The sequence below is a fragment of the Geotrypetes seraphini genome, chromosome 10 (assembly GCF_902459505.1).
Source record: "Geotrypetes seraphini chromosome 10, aGeoSer1.1, whole genome shotgun sequence".
NCBI classification, from domain to species: Eukaryota; Metazoa; Chordata; class Amphibia; order Gymnophiona; family Dermophiidae; genus Geotrypetes; species Geotrypetes seraphini.
Window position 1 is genome coordinate 144869964 of NC_047093.1, and position 18455 is coordinate 144888418.

The 18455-nt window shown below is 47.2% G+C and overlaps 1 protein-coding gene and 2 non-coding genes across 3 annotated transcripts; all 3 read left to right on the forward strand.

The window, feature by feature from the left end:
* The first annotated feature begins 14822 nt into the window (after window positions 1-14822).
* RPS11 (ribosomal protein S11) lies at window positions 14823-18445 on the forward strand. The gene is made up of 5 exons (XM_033960778.1): window positions 14823-14957; window positions 15047-15178; window positions 16934-17009; window positions 17777-17906; window positions 18269-18445. Exons 1-5 carry the CDS (start codon window positions 14943-14945, stop codon window positions 18390-18392), a joined length of 477 nt encoding a protein of 158 aa, XP_033816669.1. The 5' UTR covers window positions 14823-14942; the 3' UTR covers window positions 18393-18445.
* Window positions 17077-17166, forward strand: LOC117368731. The gene has a single exon (XR_004540982.1). It is a non-coding gene; the product is annotated as a small nucleolar RNA SNORD35 (small nucleolar RNA).
* Window positions 17985-18076, forward strand: LOC117368732. The gene has a single exon (XR_004540983.1). It is a non-coding gene; the product is annotated as a small nucleolar RNA SNORD35 (small nucleolar RNA).
* Window positions 18446-18455: the final 10 nt, after the last annotated feature.

The following is an 18455-nucleotide window of genomic DNA, read 5'->3' on the forward strand; positions in this document are numbered from 1 at the left end:
CTTCGGTTCATACTTTCACCTCCCACTACTGTCTGGACTCACTGTCCAGAAGCGATGGCCGGTTCGGCCAATCGGTATTGCGAAATCTATTTGCTTAAATTGCCAACTTCCCTCCATCCCTTTTCAGTTAGCTTGGAGGTCACCCACATGTGAGAATATCATGCCTGCTTGTCCTGGGATAAAGCACAGTTACCGTAACAGGTGTTATCCAGGGACAGCAGGCATATATTCTCACAACCCGCCCACCTCCCCGAGGTTGGCTTCTTTGCTAGTTAAGTGAACTGGAGACCACGAGGGGATGCGCCCCCTAGTGGAGCAGGAAGGCACGCATGCGTGGAGCAGCAGAGCAAACTTAAATCTTCAATCAAGTTTGCTTGAAAATGCTTCCGCATCGGGGCTCCGTAGATGACGTCACCCACATGTGAGAATATATGCCTGCTGTCCCTGGACCTGTTACGGTAAGTAACTGTGCTATACTGTCCCACAGTTTTGTTTTCAGTCTCCACCTGCTGGTCATGATTAGATATATACCCATTCGTAAAGATTAACCTCTACTGGTCTGGAGAGTGGTAAAGAAGGGACAATTTTTTGTACAACTGATTATAAATCACAAATAGAGCCTTTCATTTTGATCTGGTTTTGGTATAACTTTCCCAAAGGTTCAATAGCTATGTGTGGTGGACATCTGGAATATGCGCTTCCAGAGGATGTAATAGGGCAGAGTACGGTACTGGGGTTCAAGAAAGGATTGGACGATTTCCTGCTGGAAAAGGGGATAGAGGGGTATAGATAGAGGATTACTGCACAGGTCCAGGACCTGTTGGGCCGCTGCGTGAGCGGACTGCTGGGCACGATGGACCTCAGGTCTGACCCAGCGGAGGCATTGCTTATGTTTATGTCATCTGGAAATTTATTTATTTTTAATAATTTATATTCCACATGTCCTACAGTTCTATGCAGATTACAAATTATCCAGGTACTCAAGCATTTTTCCTTATCTGTCCCAGTGGGCTCACACACTAATATACCTGGGGGCATTGGAGGATTAAATGACTTGCCCAGGGTCACAAGGAACAGTGTGGTATTTGAACCCACAACCTCAGGGTGCTGATGCTGTAGCTCTAACCACTGCACCACACACTCACACACACATTTGATTGTCTTTTATACATGGGTGTGGAAAAGAACCTAAACTACTATGTAGTGGATAAACAGGAAAATAAGTGACTCTTGAATGTTGGAAATGTTCCTCGATGACAGCAACTATGGATGAATCTGTTGCAATAAGAGTAAGATGCTTGAGCAACTGGGCACATGATGGAAGAACGTTGCAGATGGTAGGAGTCTGATCAGCAGACAAGACACAATGTCATTTACAGTAAATTATTGAATTTAGTTGCCAATTGTCTAAGTTTTTATTTATTAATACTAGTCTCAAGTTTTTAGAGAATGACACGGGATCAAAGTTGTTCCACCTGTCCCATTTTCTATATGGGAACCATGTTCTCTGTGTTTTGATGTAGTTCATGCAAGATCTTCAGTCTAGTGTGTTTTCTTTTTGTGACTACAGCACTGCATATGTCTAGTAGTGCTATAGAAATAATAGTAGTAGTGTGGGTACATCTGTTGTGAGCTGAGGAGGAAGGTGTCTGCCGAGGCAACCTTTCTGAAGCAAAGGGGAATACTTCCCTTAGAGCAGGTGCTATTTGAGCACTGCAGGGAGCAGTCTAGTCCTGAGGAGCTGGCTCTCTTGATCGCAATACATTAGCGCCACTATAATAATCACATTTGAAGTCTGGCCTGCGAAGCCTTGTGATTCACAGAGACTTGGTTCTTTGCTTTTTTTTTTTTGTGGGCTGCAACTCACCTGAGGGACTGGAAGGCAAATGTCAGAAATAGATGCAGAAGAAAGGAAAGAAACTAGGAGATGGGAGATCCCAATGAAAACTGGATTCCCAGGAAAATATTTAAAAACTAGCGAGTGAGAAAGCACAGGTGGGTGGGTTGTTAGAATATCTGCCTGCTGTCCCTGGATAACAGCTGTTACGGTAAATAACTGTGCTTTATCCCAGGACAAGCAGGCAGCTTATTCTCAACAGTGGGTGACCTCCAAGCTAAGCATAATGGGATGGAGGGAGAGTTAGCAAGTTAAAAGATTTTGCAAAACAGTTTGGCCAAAATGTCCATTCCTTCTGGAGAAAGTATCCAGACAGTAATGAGAGGTGAATGTATGAACCGAGGACCAAGTGGCAGCCTTGCAGATTTCCTCAATAGGAGTTGATCTGAGGAAAAGCACAGTTACTTACCGTAACAGGTGTTATCCAGGGACAGCAGGCAGATATTCCCACACATGGGTGACGTCACCGACGGAGCCCCGCAGCGGACAGCCTCGAAAGCATCTTGCTTGAAGATCTCGAGCTTTCGATTGCTGCATCGCGCATGCGCGCGTGCCTTCCCGCCCAAACTAGGGGGCGCATCTCCTGAGAGGATCCTCAGTTCAGATACCAAGCTAAGAAGCCAACCAGGGGAGGTGGGAGGGTTGTGGGAATATCTGCCTGCTGTCCCTGGATAACACCTGTTACGGTAAGTAACTGTGCTTTATCCCAGGACAAGCAGGCAGCATATTCCCACACATGGGTGACCTCCAAGCTAAATCAAAAGGGAGGAGGGAAGTTGGCAATTTAAGAAAAAAGATTCTGTAAAACAGATTGGCCAAAATGGCCATCCCTCCTGGATAAAGTATCCAGACAATAATGAGAAGTAAAAGTGTGAACCGAGGACCAAGTGGCAGCTTTACAAATTTCCTCAATAGGAGTTGATCTGAGGAAAGCAACAGAAGCTGCCATAGCCCTGACTTTATGGCCCGTTACTCGACTCTGTAGAGGAAGACCAGCCTGAGCATAACAGAAAGAAATACACGCAGCCATCCAGTTGGAGATAGTACGCTTCGAGACGGGATGACCCAATCTATTTGGATCAAAAGAAATAAAAAGTTGAGGAGAATTTCTGTGAGGTTGAGTACGTTGAAGATAGAAAGCCAACGTACGTTTACAATCCAAAGTATGCAAAGCCGCCTCACCAGGGTGAGAATGTGGCTTAGGAAAAAATACCGGTAGAACAATAGATTGATTGATATGAAAATCAGACACTACCTTAGGTAAGAATTTGGGATGCGTACGGAGCACCACCTTGTCATGGTGAAAAACAGTAAAAGGTGGATCCGAAACCAAAGCTTGTAACTCACTAACTCGACGAGCTGAAGTGAGAGCAATCAAGAAAACAGTTTTCCAAGTAAGATATCGAAAATGAGCCAAGTCAATAGGTTCAAAAGGAGGCTTCATCAATTGCGCCAAGACCACATTAAGATCCCATACCACAGGAGGTGGTTTGACAGGTGGATGGAGATTAAAAAGACCCTTCATAAAACGAGAAACTAGAGGGTGTGCCGAAAGTGATTTCCCCTCTAAAGGCTGATGGAAAGCAGCAATTGCACTAAGATGAACTCTAATAGATGTGGATTGAAGACCTGACTGGGATAGATGAAGTAAATAATCCAAAACGGAAGCCAAAGAAGAAGAAGTTGGCTGAAGATTATGAGTGGAACACCAAGAAGAGAATCTGGTCCACTTTTGACTATAACATTGACGAGTGGACGGTTTTCTGGAAGCCAGAAATACATCCTGAACAGACTGAGAAAATTCAGCAGAATCCATCAGGTAGAAAGGAACCATGCTGTCAAATGAAGAGACTGCAGGTTTGGATGAAGTAAGGATCCCTGACTCTGAGTGAGCAGAGAAGGAAAAACTGGCAGAAGAAGAGGTTCCTTGATGCTGAGTTGCAGAAGAAGAGAGAACCAATGTTGTTGGGGCCACCGAGGTGCTATGAGAATCATTGTGGCATGATCCGACTTCAACTTGACAAGAGTTTTGAGAATCAGAGGAAAAGGAGGAAAGGCGTAAAGGAACTGATTCCTCCAGTCTAGTAGAAAAGCATCCGCCTCGAGACGAAGAGGAGAGAAGATGCGGGAACAAAACAGAGGAAGTTTGAAGTTGTTGGGTGACGCAAAAAGATCCACCCGAGGAGTCCCCCATCGATTGAATACTTGACGAAGTGTGGGGGAGTTGATCGTCCATTCGTGAGGTTGAAGCAGACGACTCAATTTGTCTGCAAGGCAATTCTGAATACCCTGAATATAAACAGCTCGAAGAAAGATGTTGTGTGAAATCGCCCAATGCCACAACTTCAGAGCTTCCTGACACAGAGGATGGGAACCCGTCCCGCCCTGTTTGTTGACATAATACATTGCTACTTGATTGTCCGTCCGAACAAGGACTACTTGGTCGTGAAGGATGTGAAGGAAAGCTTTGAGAGCAAGAAATATCGCTCTGAGTTCCAACAGATTGATGTGACATCGACGATCTGTGGTCGTCCATAACCCTTGCGTACGGAGACCATCTACGTGGGCTCCCCATGCGTACTCGGACGAATCTGTTGTGAGAACTTTCTGATGAGGAAGATGGTGAAACAGCAAACCTCTGGAAAGATTTGAAGAGAGCATCCACCAGCGGAGAGACTTCTTTAAAGAAGGTGTCACCGTTATATGGCGAGAAGGTGGATCTAGAGCTTGTTGCCATTGGGATGCCAGAGTCCACTGAGGGATGCGAAGGTGTAGTCTTGCAAAAGGAGTCACATGTACTGTAGATGCCATGTGACCGAGAAGGACCATCATTTGACGCGCCCTGATAGTTGATAGGGAAGTTACATGATGACAAAGGTTTAAGAGAGTATTCTGTCGGTTGAGAGGAAGGAAAGCTCTCATGCGAACTGAATCCAACACCGCTCCAATAAATTGGATCGATCGAGTTGGAACTAACTGAGATTTTGGGAAGTTGATATGGAACCCCAGACTTTGAAGAAAAGAAATAGTCTGAAGGGTCGCTTGCGTAACCCCTGTAAGAGAAGGAGCTTTTATAAGCCAATCGTCGAGGTAAGGAAAAACTTGCAATCCCCGGGCTCGAAGGGCCGCGGCTACCACAACCAGACACTTGGTGAAGACCCGAGGAGAGGTTGCTAAGCCAAATGGAAGAACCCTGTATTGAAGGTGAAGGTTCCCCACCTTGAACCTGAGATATTTGCGAAAATTTGGATGAATAGGAATGTGAGTATAAGCCTCTTTGAGATCCAGTGAGCACATCCAATCCCCTTGATCCATGAGGGAGTACAGAATCGGGAGAGAGAGCATGCAAAATTTCTCTTTGACTAGAAATTTGTTGAGAGCTCGGAGATCCAGAATGGGTCGCAAATCCCCCGTCTTCTTTGGAACCAGGAAGTATCTGGAATAAAACCCCTGGTTGTGTTCGAGAGGAGGAATTTCCTCCACTGCTCGAAGGTGAAGAAGAGCCCGAGCCTCCCGAAGAAGAAGGGGAAGTTGCGAGGAACTGGAAAGACACTCTCTTGGAGGGTGATCTGGAGGCACCTGAAGCAGGCGCAGAGAGTATCCCTCGCGGATGATTGTAAGGACCCAAAGGTCCGATGTAATGGTTTCCCAGACAGATGAAAAAAGGGAAAGGCGACCTCCGATGGGTAGGGAGGAATTTGGATGTAAAGAGGTTGGAATGCTCATCACTGGACCGTCAAAAAGACGGAGCTGTTTTGGTTGGAGCAGGTGTCTGGGGCTTTTGAGGACGTTGTTGTTGTGGCCGCCTAGGTGGAGGCCTAGAAAAAGCCGGTGTGGACTTCATGGGGTAACGACGAGCTGGAGGTCTGTAAGCTCTAGTCACAGAAGGTTTTGGTTTCGGACGAAGCAGAGAGGCGAAGGAGCGCTCATGCTCAGAAAGCCTTTTAGTAGCTGCTTCAATAGAGTCATCAAAGAGCTCAGAACCTTGACACGGCAGGTTTGCTAAACGATCCTGTAAATTGGGATCCATATCAACAATCCTGAGCCATGCAAGACGTCTCATAGCCACTGCAAATGCCGAGACTCTGGAGGATAGCTCAAAAGCATCGTAAGATGCCTGCAACATGAATAGACGTAACTGAGATAGAGATTGAATAATATGTTTATATTCAGAAAGGCGTTCTTTGGGCCAGTCTGGGCAAAACGATGACAACTGCTTCAAAAAATGGTTAAAATATGAAGTAAAGACATAGTTGTAATTCAAAATTCTATTTGTCATCATAGAATTTTGATAAAGTCTGCGCCCAAACTTGTCCATAGTTCGCCCTTCGCGTCCTGGTGGAACTGTTGCAGACACCTTAGATGGGTGAGCCTTTTTCAGGGAGGATTCCACAACTAGAGATTGATGAGAAAGTTGAGATTTCTCAAACCCCTTACATGGAACAGTACGATACCGAGACTCCAGCTTCGATGGAATAGCTGTCACAGAATAAGGAGTCTCCATGTTACGTAGAAAAGTCTGCTTCAGCACCGGTGTCATGGGTAGACGTAAAGTCTCCTTAGGAGGATGAGAAAGTTCCATATCCGCCAGATATTCAGGCGTGTATTTTGAATCGGAACGTAAATCAATATTAAGAGCCTGCCCCATGTCGAAGACAAATTTAGCAAAGGAAGAAGACTTCGAGGTCGAGGCTTCCTCAGGAGAGACAGAACGAGAACGATGTGCCACTGAAAAAGATGGAGAAGCCTCGCGTGAATACTGAGATACAGGCTCAGATTCAAGATGTAAAGTGATGGAAGATGCTCCACTGCCTGTCAGAGGAGGAGTGGCTGAATGTTTCCGCTTAAGGCTCCGAGTCGGAGAGGTGCGCGGAGTACGAGGCTTAGTAAGAGGAGATTTTTCTCGAGACAAATGCCTCGAAGGTGGCGTCCTCGACCTCGAATGCCTCGATGAAATTGAAGAGGCAATGGTAGTATGAGAGCGAGGTAAAACTTTGGAAGTAAGATCAGAATGCTTCGAGCTCTTTGTAGAGGTAAGCTTCGAAGATCGAGACCTGTGCTTGGATCGAGGTAATGATTGTTTAGCCCCATGTTCAGATGAGGAGTCCGACGAGGAAACCCTGGATCGAGACCTGCGACGAGGAGATCGTCGAGAAGGTGCAGATTGTTGCTCAGGCTGAAGTTGCGCAGACAGAGTCGAGGCCGGTACCAACTGAGCCACTATTGAGGAAATTTGCGTAGTCAAAATTGACTTAAGCATATCCTCAAACATGGGGACGGAGACCAAAGGACTCAGAGTCACAGGAGGTCTCGTGCGTTCCAAGGAGGGCGACCTCGATCGAGAGTATTCCCTGGACTTGGAAGCACGTTTTGAAGGTCTGGAAGACGGAGTCAAACCTGGGGCCCCAGGTTGAATGGAGGTAGACTCTGTCGGCTTCTTAGGGATGGTACCTGAAAAGGAAGCAGGAGACTTACCCCCCAATCCAGGCTTCGAGGACATCGTCGAGGCCGAGGACCCGGAGGTCTTCGAGGCCGAGGCCTGTCGAGGAGGCGAGGTCGTGGCTTTAGTACTCGAGGTTGGACCCGGAGTCGAGGATTTTACAGATGCCTCGACCGAGGCCACAGCTTTTTCAGGCTCCATACGAGGAAAAAGCTCCAAAACCTGTCGCAGCGGCGTTTAAAAGCACGAGGTTGAAGAGTGAGGCAGCGAATACAATCTTCAGAGCGATGAGTCGACCCGAGACAGATCATACACCGACTATGTGGATCAGTGATGGAAATAGTCCTACCGCACTGATAACACCTTTTAAACCCGGTAACAGGCCGGGACATAGATAGGACAAAGTCCGTGTCGAGAACGGAGAAGAGAGGCCTAGGCCTCAATCTTCCAACCCGACGCTAAAGAAAAACAAAAAGATGTTGTTTTTTTTTTGTTTTTTTTTTTATAAAAAGAAATAAAATAGAATTAGTATAGTAACACAGCGACCGAAAACAATAAAAAGTACTCAGCCGCGGTGAAGAGAAGGCACAACGCTACGGGAACCAAGTCGACAAGTCTTCTCGGCTCCGCGGAAAACGTTGAACTGAGGATCCTCTCAGGAGATGCGCCCCCTAGTTTGGGCGGGAAGGCACGCGCGCATGCGCGATGCAGCAATCGAAAGCTCGAGATCTTCAAGCAAGATGCTTTCGAGGCTGTCCGCTGCGGGGCTCCGTCGGTGACGTCACCCATGTGTGGGAATATGCTGCCTGCTTGTCCTGGGATAAGCTACAGACGCTGCCATAGCTCTAACTCTGTGGCCCGTGACTCAACCCTGCAGAGGGAGACCAGCCTGAGCATAGCAGAAAGAGATGCAAGCAGCCATCCAGTTGGAGATGGTTCCCTTCGAGACGATGCCCCAACGTATTTGGATAAAAGGAGATGAAAAGTTGGGCTGTTCTGTGAGGTTGAGTGCGTTGCAAGTAGAAAGCCAAGGCACGCCACTTCTCCAGGGTGAGAATGAGGCTTTGGAAAAAATACTGGAAGAACAATAGATTGATTGATGTGAAATTCTGAAACAACTTTAGGTAAGAATTTTGGATGAGTACGGAGGACCACCTTGTCATGGTAGAAAACTGAAAGGTGGATTTGCAACCAAAGCTTGTAACTCACTGACTTCGAGCAGACGTGAGGGCAATCAGGAAAACTACTTTCCAAGTAAGGTACTTGAGATGAGCCTTATCAATTGGTTCAAAGGGAGGTTTCATCAATTGAGCCAAGACAACTATGAGATTCCAGACCACTGGGGGTGGTTTAAGTGGTGGATGAACATTAAAAAGTCCTTTCATAAAGCGGGAAACCACTGGATGTGCAGACAGGTTTACCATCAAGAGGCTGATGAAAAGCAGCAATCGCACTGAGATGGACTTGGATAGATGTAGACTGAAGTCCAGATTGTGATAAGTGAAGTAAATAATCCAAAACAGAAGCCAAGAAGGTAGACATTGGCTCCATATGGCGAGTGGAACACCAAGCAGAAAATCTAGTCCATTTCTGGCCGTAACACTGCCGAGTGGATGGCTTTCTGGAAGCAACCAAAATATCTTGTACAGACTGAGAGAACTGTAGAGAATCTGTTAGGTTGAAAGGTACCAAGCTATTAAGTGTAGAGACTGCAGGTTGGGATGTAGCAAGGATCCTTGACTCTGAGTAAGCAGAGAGGGAAAAACTGGTAGAAGCAGACGCTCCCTGCTGCTGAGTTGAAGTAGAAGGGAGTACTACAGTTGTCTGGGCCACCGAGGAGCTATCAGAATCATGGTGGCATGTTCTGTCTTGAGTTTGACAAGAGTCTTGAAAATCAAAGGGAATGGAGGGAAGGCATAGAGAAAATGACCCATCCAATCCAGGAGCAAAGCATCTGCCTCGAGACGCTGGGGAGAGTATATTTGAGAGCAGAACTGAGGCAGCTTGTTGTTGAGGGGAGACGCAAAGAGGTCTGTCTGAGGAGTCCCCCAACGAGCAGGTGTTGAAAAGCTTTGAGAGCATTGAAAATCGCTCTGAGTTCCAACAGATTGATATGACAAAGATGGTCCGCAGAAGTCCAATGACCTTGAGTACGGAGTCCGTCGAGTTGGGCTCCCCATGCGTAGGTTGACGAGTCTGTTGTGAGAATTTTCTGATGAGGGAGATTGTGGAACAGCAAACCTCTGGAAAGATTGGAAGAGAACATCCACCAGTGGAGAGACTGCTTCAACAAAGGAGTTACTGTAATTTGTTGAGAAAGTGGGTCAGTAGCTTGTTCCGAGATGCCAGGGTCCACTGAGGTATGCGAAGGTGAAGTCTGGCAAAAGGAGTCACGTGAACTGTAGAAGCCATGTGACCGAGCAGAACCATCATTTGTCTTGCTGAAATTGACATGAGATGAGACACTTGATGGCAAAGGCGAATGAGGATATCCCGACGTGGTGGAGGTAGAAAGCTCTGAGCTGGACAGTGGCTAGAGTGGCCCCAATGAATTGGAGAGACTGAGATGGGGTCAGCTGGGATTTTGGAAAGTTGACTTCGAACCCCAGACTTTGGAGGAACATAATAGTCTGTTGGGTCGCTGCAATAACCCCTTGTTGAGAGGGGGCCTTGATAAGCCAGTCATCCAGGTATGGAAAAACTTGGAGACCCTGGGCACGGAGGGCTGCAGCCACTACCACCAGACATTTCGTGAAGACTCTGGGGGATGAGACAAGTCCAAAAGGAAGAACTCTGTATTGTAGAAGAAGATTCCCACCCTGAATCGAAGATATTTGCGAGAGGCTGGATGAATTGGGATATGAGTGTAAGCCTCTGAGATCCAGAGAACATAGCCAATCTCCCTGATCCATCAGGGAATATAAGGTTGGTAAAGATAGCATCCAAAACTTCTCTTTGACTAGAAATTTGTTGAGAGCTCTGAGGTCCAGAATGGGTCACAAATTCCCTATCTTCTTTGGGACTAGAAAATAACGGGAATAAAAGCCCATGTCTCGTTGGTTCAAAGGAACCTCCTCGACAGCTCGAAGGCAAAGAAGAGCCTGAGCTTCCTGAAGAAGAAGGGGAAGTTGCGACAAATTGGAAGGACACTCTTGGAGGGCGATCTGGAAGCACCTGAAGAAAGTGAAATGAGTATCCCTCCCGAAGGATGGTGAGAACCCAAAGATCTGAGGTGATTATCTCCCACTGGTGATAAAATTGGTGAAGACGTCCTCCTATGGGCAGAAGAGAATTTTGATGCAGGGAGGTTGGTATGCTCAGATTGGGAATGTCAAAAAGACTGAGCTGGTTTAGTTGCAGCAGGAGTCTGAGCCTTCTGTTGTCATTGTTGTGGAGGCCTTCTAAGTGGAGGCCTGGAGAAAGCTGGTGTCGTTTTTTGGGGATAACGACGCGGTGGTTGCTTGTATGGCCGAGCAGCAGGAGTCTTAAGCTTCGACCGAATCAAAGAAGCAAAAGAGTGCTCATGTTCAGAGAGGCACTTTGTAGCAGCTTCAATAGAATCATCAAAGAGTTCATTACCCTGGCAAGACAAGTTCGCTAGACGGTCCTGCAGATTGGGATCCATAACAATAATGCGAAGCCAGGCGAGATGGCGCATGGCTACTGCAAAGGCAGAAACTCTAGAAGAGAGCTCAAAAGCATCGTATGTGGCTCGCAGCATGAAGAGTCGAAGTTGAGACAGAGTTCTGATGATCTGTTTAAATTCAGAAAGACTTTGTTCCTCCAGAGCCGGATAGAACTTAGGCATCAATTTGAGGAAATGGTTAAAATTCAGAATTTTGTTAGCCATCATGGAATTCTGGTATAATTCAGAATTTTGTTAGCCATCATGGAATTCTGGTATAACCTACGGCCAAACTTGTCCATTGTATGGCCCTCCCTGCCTGGAGGGACCACAGCGTAAAGCTTAGATGGATGAGCTTTCTTTAAAGAAGATTCCACAACCAAAGACTGGTGAGACAACTGAGATTTCTCGAAGCCTTTGCAAGATACTGTGCGATACCTAGATTCCAGCTTGGATGAAATGGCTGTAATGGAATAAGGAGTTTCCATATTACTTAAAAAAGTTTGCTTCAATACTGGAGTCATAGGAAGCCTCATGGTCTCCTTGGGTGGATGAGGCAGCTCCATGTCGGCCAAGTATTCAGGTGTATATTTGGAATCAGAGTGAAGATTCAGTTGAAGAGCTTGTCCCATGTCGAAGATGAACCTGGCAAAAGAGGCAGACTTCGAGGTCGAGGCACCTTCCGGAGAAGGAGTGCGAGACCAAGGAACTACTGAGTAGGACGGAGAAGCCTCTCTGGAATACTGAGACAAAGGTTCAGAGTCCAGGCGCACAGTGATTGAGGAAGCTGCACTACCTGCGTGAGGCGGAGTTAGTGAGTGTTTGCGCTTCAAAACCCTCGATGGTGAGGTCCCCGGGGTTCGAGGAACAGAGTGGGTCGAGGCAGGAGGAGAAGACTCCCTTGGAGGCGGTCTCGATGGAGGAATCCTCGACCTCAATGGACTTTGAGGAGAAGCAGCCAGTGAAATAGCTTTGCGAGACTTATGTTTAGATTTGGAAGAAGTCTCAGTAGCCTTGGATAAATGAGGCATAGAAGTCTCAGTATCCAGAGAAGGCGAAGGTTTCTGTGGCAGAGATGTCTCCTGAGGAAGTTTGGAAGCGAGATGCCTCGAATGCCTCGAGCGATGCTTCAGTCGAAGTGGAGGAGACAGTGTCTGAGGAGTAGGTGAAGAGTCACTGGATGAGAACTGGTGAGGCTTCCAAGGCTTGCCTCGAGGTGCATCGACAGGAGTCCCAGACTGCTGCTCAGGCTGGCTCGAAGGAAGCAGGGTCGAGGACGGAAGGAGTTGAGCCACGACCAAGGAAATCTGAGTGGTCAGAATGGCTTTTAACATGTCCTCAAACATAGGCACCGAGACAAAGGGATCAGGTCTCGAAGGTGCAGCAGTGCGCTCCAAGGAGGGCGACCTCGAGGATGAATATTCCCGATGCTTGGAGGCACGCTTAGCTGGAGGTCTCGAAGAGGCTGGCAGGACCGCAGATATGGCCTGGGATGCCTGAGACTCTGGAGGTTTCTTAAGAATGGTACCTGAAGGAGAGACAGGAGACTTACCCGTCGAGGACGACTTCAGAGGAGCTTCCAGTGAGGCCTTCGAAACCGAAGATGTCGACATCGAAGCCTTAGTGGAGGCAGAAGCTGGCGTCGAGGTCAAGGACTTTGATGTTGAGGCCGTCCCCGAAGCTGAGGTCGAGCCCTTCTCAGGCGGTTGGTCCATAGTGCCAAAATGTTGGAGAAACTTGGCACAGCATCAACGAAAGGCCCGAAGTTGAAGGGTAGCACAATGCAAGCAAGCATCGGAACAATGTTCAGGACCCAAACAAACAATACACCGACTATGGGGATCAGTGATTGAAATGGTCTTGTTGCACTGGCTATACTTTTTGAACCCGGTAAGAGGCCGGGACATAGAAAAAACAAAGTCCGACGTACCGAACGAGGCCGCTGACTGGAAAGAAAAAACCGAATAAACTTTTTTTTTAAGAGCAAATGGAAACGGGAGCACAGCAACTTAATAATAAAATAATAAAAAGCTGCGGTGAGAGAAGGCAACGAAGGCTGCAGAGCTGAAAAGGACTTCTCGGCTCCGCGGAAAATGTTGAACTGAGGTTCCTCACAGGAGACGTGCGCCCTAACTCAGGCAGTACAGCACTTGGAAGCTCTTACAAAGATCTTCAAGCAAGTCTGCTTTCGAGGCTGTCCGCTCTGTCAGTGACGTCACCCACTGTTGAGAATATGCTGTCTGCTTGTCCAGGGATAAATAACCTTTTGATACTGCTGGCAGCATGGTGAAGGGCACTAGCATTTGTGATCAGCATGGCAGACTGGGGGTGGCAGGGAAGGGGGCTGGTGCCCCATGTGCAGAGTGTCCCAGGCTCAGCACCGGAGGTACTGGGGAAACTTGGAGAGCCATACACAACTTTGTTTTGGCCTAGGTGAGGGGCTGGAGAGGCTGTGCCAAGGGGGGGTCAGTTTAGGGGTGAATCTAGCAAGATGCAGGGGTGGGATCAGGTAACCTAATAGGTCAGGGGTGTCAAAGTCCCTCCTTGAGGGCCGCAATCCAGTCAGGTTTTCAGGATTTCCTCAATGAATATGCATGAGATATATTAGCATACAATGAAAGCAGTGCATGCAAATAGATCTCTTGCATATTCATTGGGGAAATCCTGAAAACCCGACTGGATTGCAGCCCTCGAGGAGGGACTTTGACACCCCTGTAATAGGTCATAGTAACATAGGTAGAGTAACCAGATTTAATTGGAGGAGTGTGTGGTGCAGTGGTTATAGCTCCTTGTGACCCTGGGCAAGTCACTTAATCCCCCATTGCCCCAGGTACATTAGATCAGTTTTTTCTCAACTTGGTCCTGAAGTACCTCCTCACCAGTCAGGTTTTGAAGATATCCACAATGAATATGCATGAAAGACATTTGCATATAATGGAGCCAGTGTATGCAAATCAAGGTTATGCAAATTCAAGGTGGATATCCTGAAAACTCCAAGGGGGTACTCCAGAACTGAGTTGAGAAACACTACATTAGATAGAGCAGGGGTAGGGAACTCCGGTCCTCGAGAGCTGTATTCCAGTTGGGTTTTCAGGATTTCCTCAATGAATATGCATGAGATCTATTTGTATGCACTGCTTTCAATGCATATTCATTGGGGAAATCCTGAAAACCCAACTGGAATACGGCTCTCGAGGACCGGAGTTCCCTAACCCTGAGATAAGAGTTTGAGCCTGCCGCTACTACAGAGAGGGAAAAAATGCTTGAGTACCTGAGTGTAAACCACTTAGGCCAGGGGTAGGCAATTCCAGTCCTCGAGAGCCTGAGCCAGGTCAGGTTTTCAGGATATCTACAATGAATATGTATGAGATGGATTTGCATGCACTGCCTCCTTGAGATGCAAATCTATCTCATGCATATTTATTGTGGATATCCTGAAAACCTGACCTGGCTCCGGCTCTCACGGACCGGAATTGCCTACCCCTGACTTAGGCTATAAGTGGTATAAAAATGCTGAAATAGAAAAATAATCTTCAAAAAAGAGGATGTGTGGCCCCCACCCCAGCCCCACACAATCCTTGTCTCTTCAGGGCCGCTTCTGGAGGGTTTCTGCACATGTGTGGATGTAACGTGATGATGTCACACACACATGCCTGTGATGACATCACGTCACATGCACACTTTTCAAAACCTAGACAGTTCTCTAAAAAGAAGACCTGTCATCTGGTATTGTCTCTCATAGCTATTCAGAGGTAACCGTTCATTTCACATTTAAATGTCTTCATTTAGAACGAGTGCAATTGTTATATTGTTGTTTACCAAAGTTTTGTAGCAATTTCGTCTCTGCAACGTTCCTTAACGCAGGGCTCAACTACAGACGGCCACGCCCCGGACGAGGAGGAGCGTGAGGTGTGACGTCACTTCCGTCCGGAGCGCTGAAGGCGACCCCGTGGAGGACCACGAGCCTCTTTCTCGGCAAGATGGCGGACATCCAGGTGTGGTGCCAGCACTGGTGCGGGAGAAGAAGGCGGCGCGCGCGGGGAAGCTAGCCTTTAATGGTGTTTTTTCTCTCTCGCTTTCTCAGACGGAGCGCGCCTACCAGAAGCAGCCGACTATCTTCCAGAATAAGAAGCGCGTACTGCTGGGCGAGGGCGGCAAGGAGAAGCTGCCGCGCTACCACAAGAACATCGGCCTGGGCTTCAAGACGCCGCGCGAGGTGAGGGGGAGGAGCGCGAGCGCCGGCCGGCGAAGGAGGCCAGGAAGGAATGCGAGGTTGTGATGAGGGGACTGAACGCGAGCGCAGGTGATTGGCGGAGGTCAGCGCGAGCGAGTTGGGGGAGTGAGGAAGGAGCGAGCGACCTTGTGGTGGTGGGAAATGAGCGCGAGGGGAGGTGAGAAGGCGGCCGGGGCTGATTGGCGGAGGGCAGCGCGAGCAAGGACTCGGGGAGAGGAGCTTGTGGTGAGCGCGAGCGCCAGGGGATTGGCGGAGGGCAGCGCGACCTGCTCAAGAAAATACAGCGAACAGCTACGGTGGGAGAGGTGATGTTGGGCTCCACTAGGCCCCAGGAATCAATGGGAGGGTGTTGGTTCATATCTGAAGTGGGGGGGGGGGGGGCGTCATGGGTTAGGTATTGGAGACTTTAGCTGCCTCGTCCCTTTTTATTGGGGGGGAGGAGGCACTAGACTGCAGAAGTGGAGGAGTAACTTTGCTGGTGAAATACCCCCCCTCTGATCCTCCTTTGTCCCCCGTGCAAAAGAAGTGCTAGGTATAAATGTCTTGCTAGGACCCACAGAAAGGCAGGATATCTAGTCTCTTCCCCTTTACAGCAAATATGGGGGGGGGGGGGGCGCTGCATCTCTGGAATTGAGAGGGTGATCCTTTCCCCCTGCTAGGAGTTGACAATTGAAGTTCTGGAATTGTGCTTTTCTTTTTGCTCTTGGGGCAGTTGAATAGCAAAAGTCAGTGTTTTCTTTGGTGCACTTTCTGCAAGTGACTGGATGAAGGAGATTCTCTTAGCACAGGGGTGTCCAATGTCGGTCCTCGAGGGCCGCAATCCAGTCGGGTTTTCAGGATTTCCCCAATGAATATACATGAGATCTATTAGCATACAATGAAAGCAGTGCATGCAAATAGACCTCCTGAAAATCCGACTGGACTGCGGCCCTCGAGGACCGACATTGGACACCCCTGTCTTAGCACCTTGGCTTTATTCTCTTATTCCACTTGTGGTTGAAGTGTACAGACCTGATGCAGGAGGTAGCACAGAAACACGACCTGTGTCAGGTCATTGTCCCACACTTGAAGGCCCTTGGTGCTTTCTTTCAATTGTTACATAGTAAATTGGCATTATTACCCTAGGACAGGGATAGGCAATTCCAGTCCTCAAGAGCCACATCCCAGTCAGGTTTTCAAGATTTCCACAATGAATATGCGCGAGATTAATTTGCATGGATTGCTTCCATAGTATGCAAATCAATCTTGTGCTTATTCATTGTAGGAATCTTGAAAACCCAACTGGGTTGTGGCTCTCAAGGACCGGAATTGCCTACCCCTGCCCTAGGACATACATTCCAGGGCCTTGCATGTCGTTACCCTGAGCATAAAACTACTTTATAGATTGTGCCCACAAAATTATGCATTTGAGCTGCCCTAACCCTGTGCAGAGCCTGAACACACTTTCACATTAGTTCCTGGGTGTCTGCAAGCATCATCTCCTGTTATGTGGTGGTATATCCTCACTAAATGGAGATTTTTAAATTATAGGCAGAATATAAATGCCTTGAAATGATCATCTCTACAGAAAATTTAAGCTAATTTGCAGTAGGTGAGCATAAGAATAGTCTTACTGGGTCCATCTAACCCAGTATCCTGTAGCCCACAAAATTCTGTATCTTCTTCCTGCACTTCCCACATTTATACTGAGGTGTCTAGAGCAAAGCAATGTGTAACACTAGCTCTCCTATCTTTCAGGCTATCGATGGCACCTATATTGATAAAAAATGCCCATTCACTGGTAATGTGTCTATCCGAGGCCGCATTCTTTCAGGTAAAGGCAGCACATTCTTTGTTAACTTTTCTTGCAGTCTGGAAAATAGATGCATTTACCTCTGAGCCGCAAATGATGCTTAATCTCACGATGGTCTTCCAAGTCCCATTAATAGGACTTTGACGACAAGGCCAAATGGCTTTACTGATGCAATGCTCAGAGGGACCTAATCAGAGTGGCAGCACCAATAGCTAGATATATGTACACTAGTTAGTGCCATTGCTTGGCATACATTTGAGATAGGACAGGATGTGTACTTGTTCGAGCTCTTCAAGATTAAATGCACATTGTGTGTTCAAGTCACTTTGTGAGCAGTGTCGCTAGTCGGTTAATATGTATACCAAAGATATGTGACACAGACTTTACATGCAAATAGATATCTGAACTGTTGATCAGCTTACATCACATAGGACTTTTATATTCTGCAAACACCCATCAAGTTTTATAAGGATATCAAAATCAGAGAACCAGGCATTTCCTTGCAGCTAATAATGCAAAAACATGGAAATGAAATTAAACTTATTGAACAATTGGAAATTTATGAAAGTTTGGTATTTAAATGATGTGGGAGATAAAGAATGGTGAGGGGACTGATTGTCTATTCTAACCAAAGTAATAGATGATCAGTGGAGAGATCTACTCAGTGTCTACACCCTCATCTGTGGCGGTGCGGGGTTCAACACTTGCACAATTAATCACTATTAAACAGGGTTTGGGTTAGAAGTTTTTCTTGGAAGAGACCTTTTACCCTTTCCTTTCCTTTTAAGGCGTGGTGACCAAGATGAAGATGCAGAGAACCATTGTCATCCGCAGGGACTACTTGCATTACATCCGCAAGTACAACCGGTTTGAGAAACGCCACAAGAACATGTCTGTGCATCTCTCCCCCTGCTTCAGGTGTGTGGCCTTAGCTTTTTTTATGAAGGGAGTAAGGTGGTTCTTGCAGAGTTTGTGCCGGATCATAATACGTTGCTGTATCAATGATGTTTAAACTCACGATGGTCTTCAGAGCTCCCCGTGTTCAGTGGGAACTGTTGAAAAAGCCAAGTGGCAAATACTGAGCAGCACTGGGAGAAGTTAATAATTAGTACTTGTGTTAATATTAGTGTTTGAGGAAGTTTCAGGCAGGAGGGTCATACTGCTGGGGAGGTGGGGGTTGAGGGAAGGGGAGAAGTGACTATAGAATTATCTTAGACCTGTCATTATGAGGGATGGAAGGCTATAAGCGCTTTTAAACTCTGGTTTATTTGTCGTTTCAGAGATGTGCAGATTGGCGACATCGTCACAGTTGGCGAGTGCCGTCCACTAAGCAAGACGGTCCGTTTTAATGTCCTGAAAGTGACAAAGGCTGCTGGCACCAAGAAACAATTCCAGAAATTTTAATGAAACAGGAGGAGGAAGTAATTTCCAAGCTAAATAAATGTAGAAAACACCCACCTTTCTGTG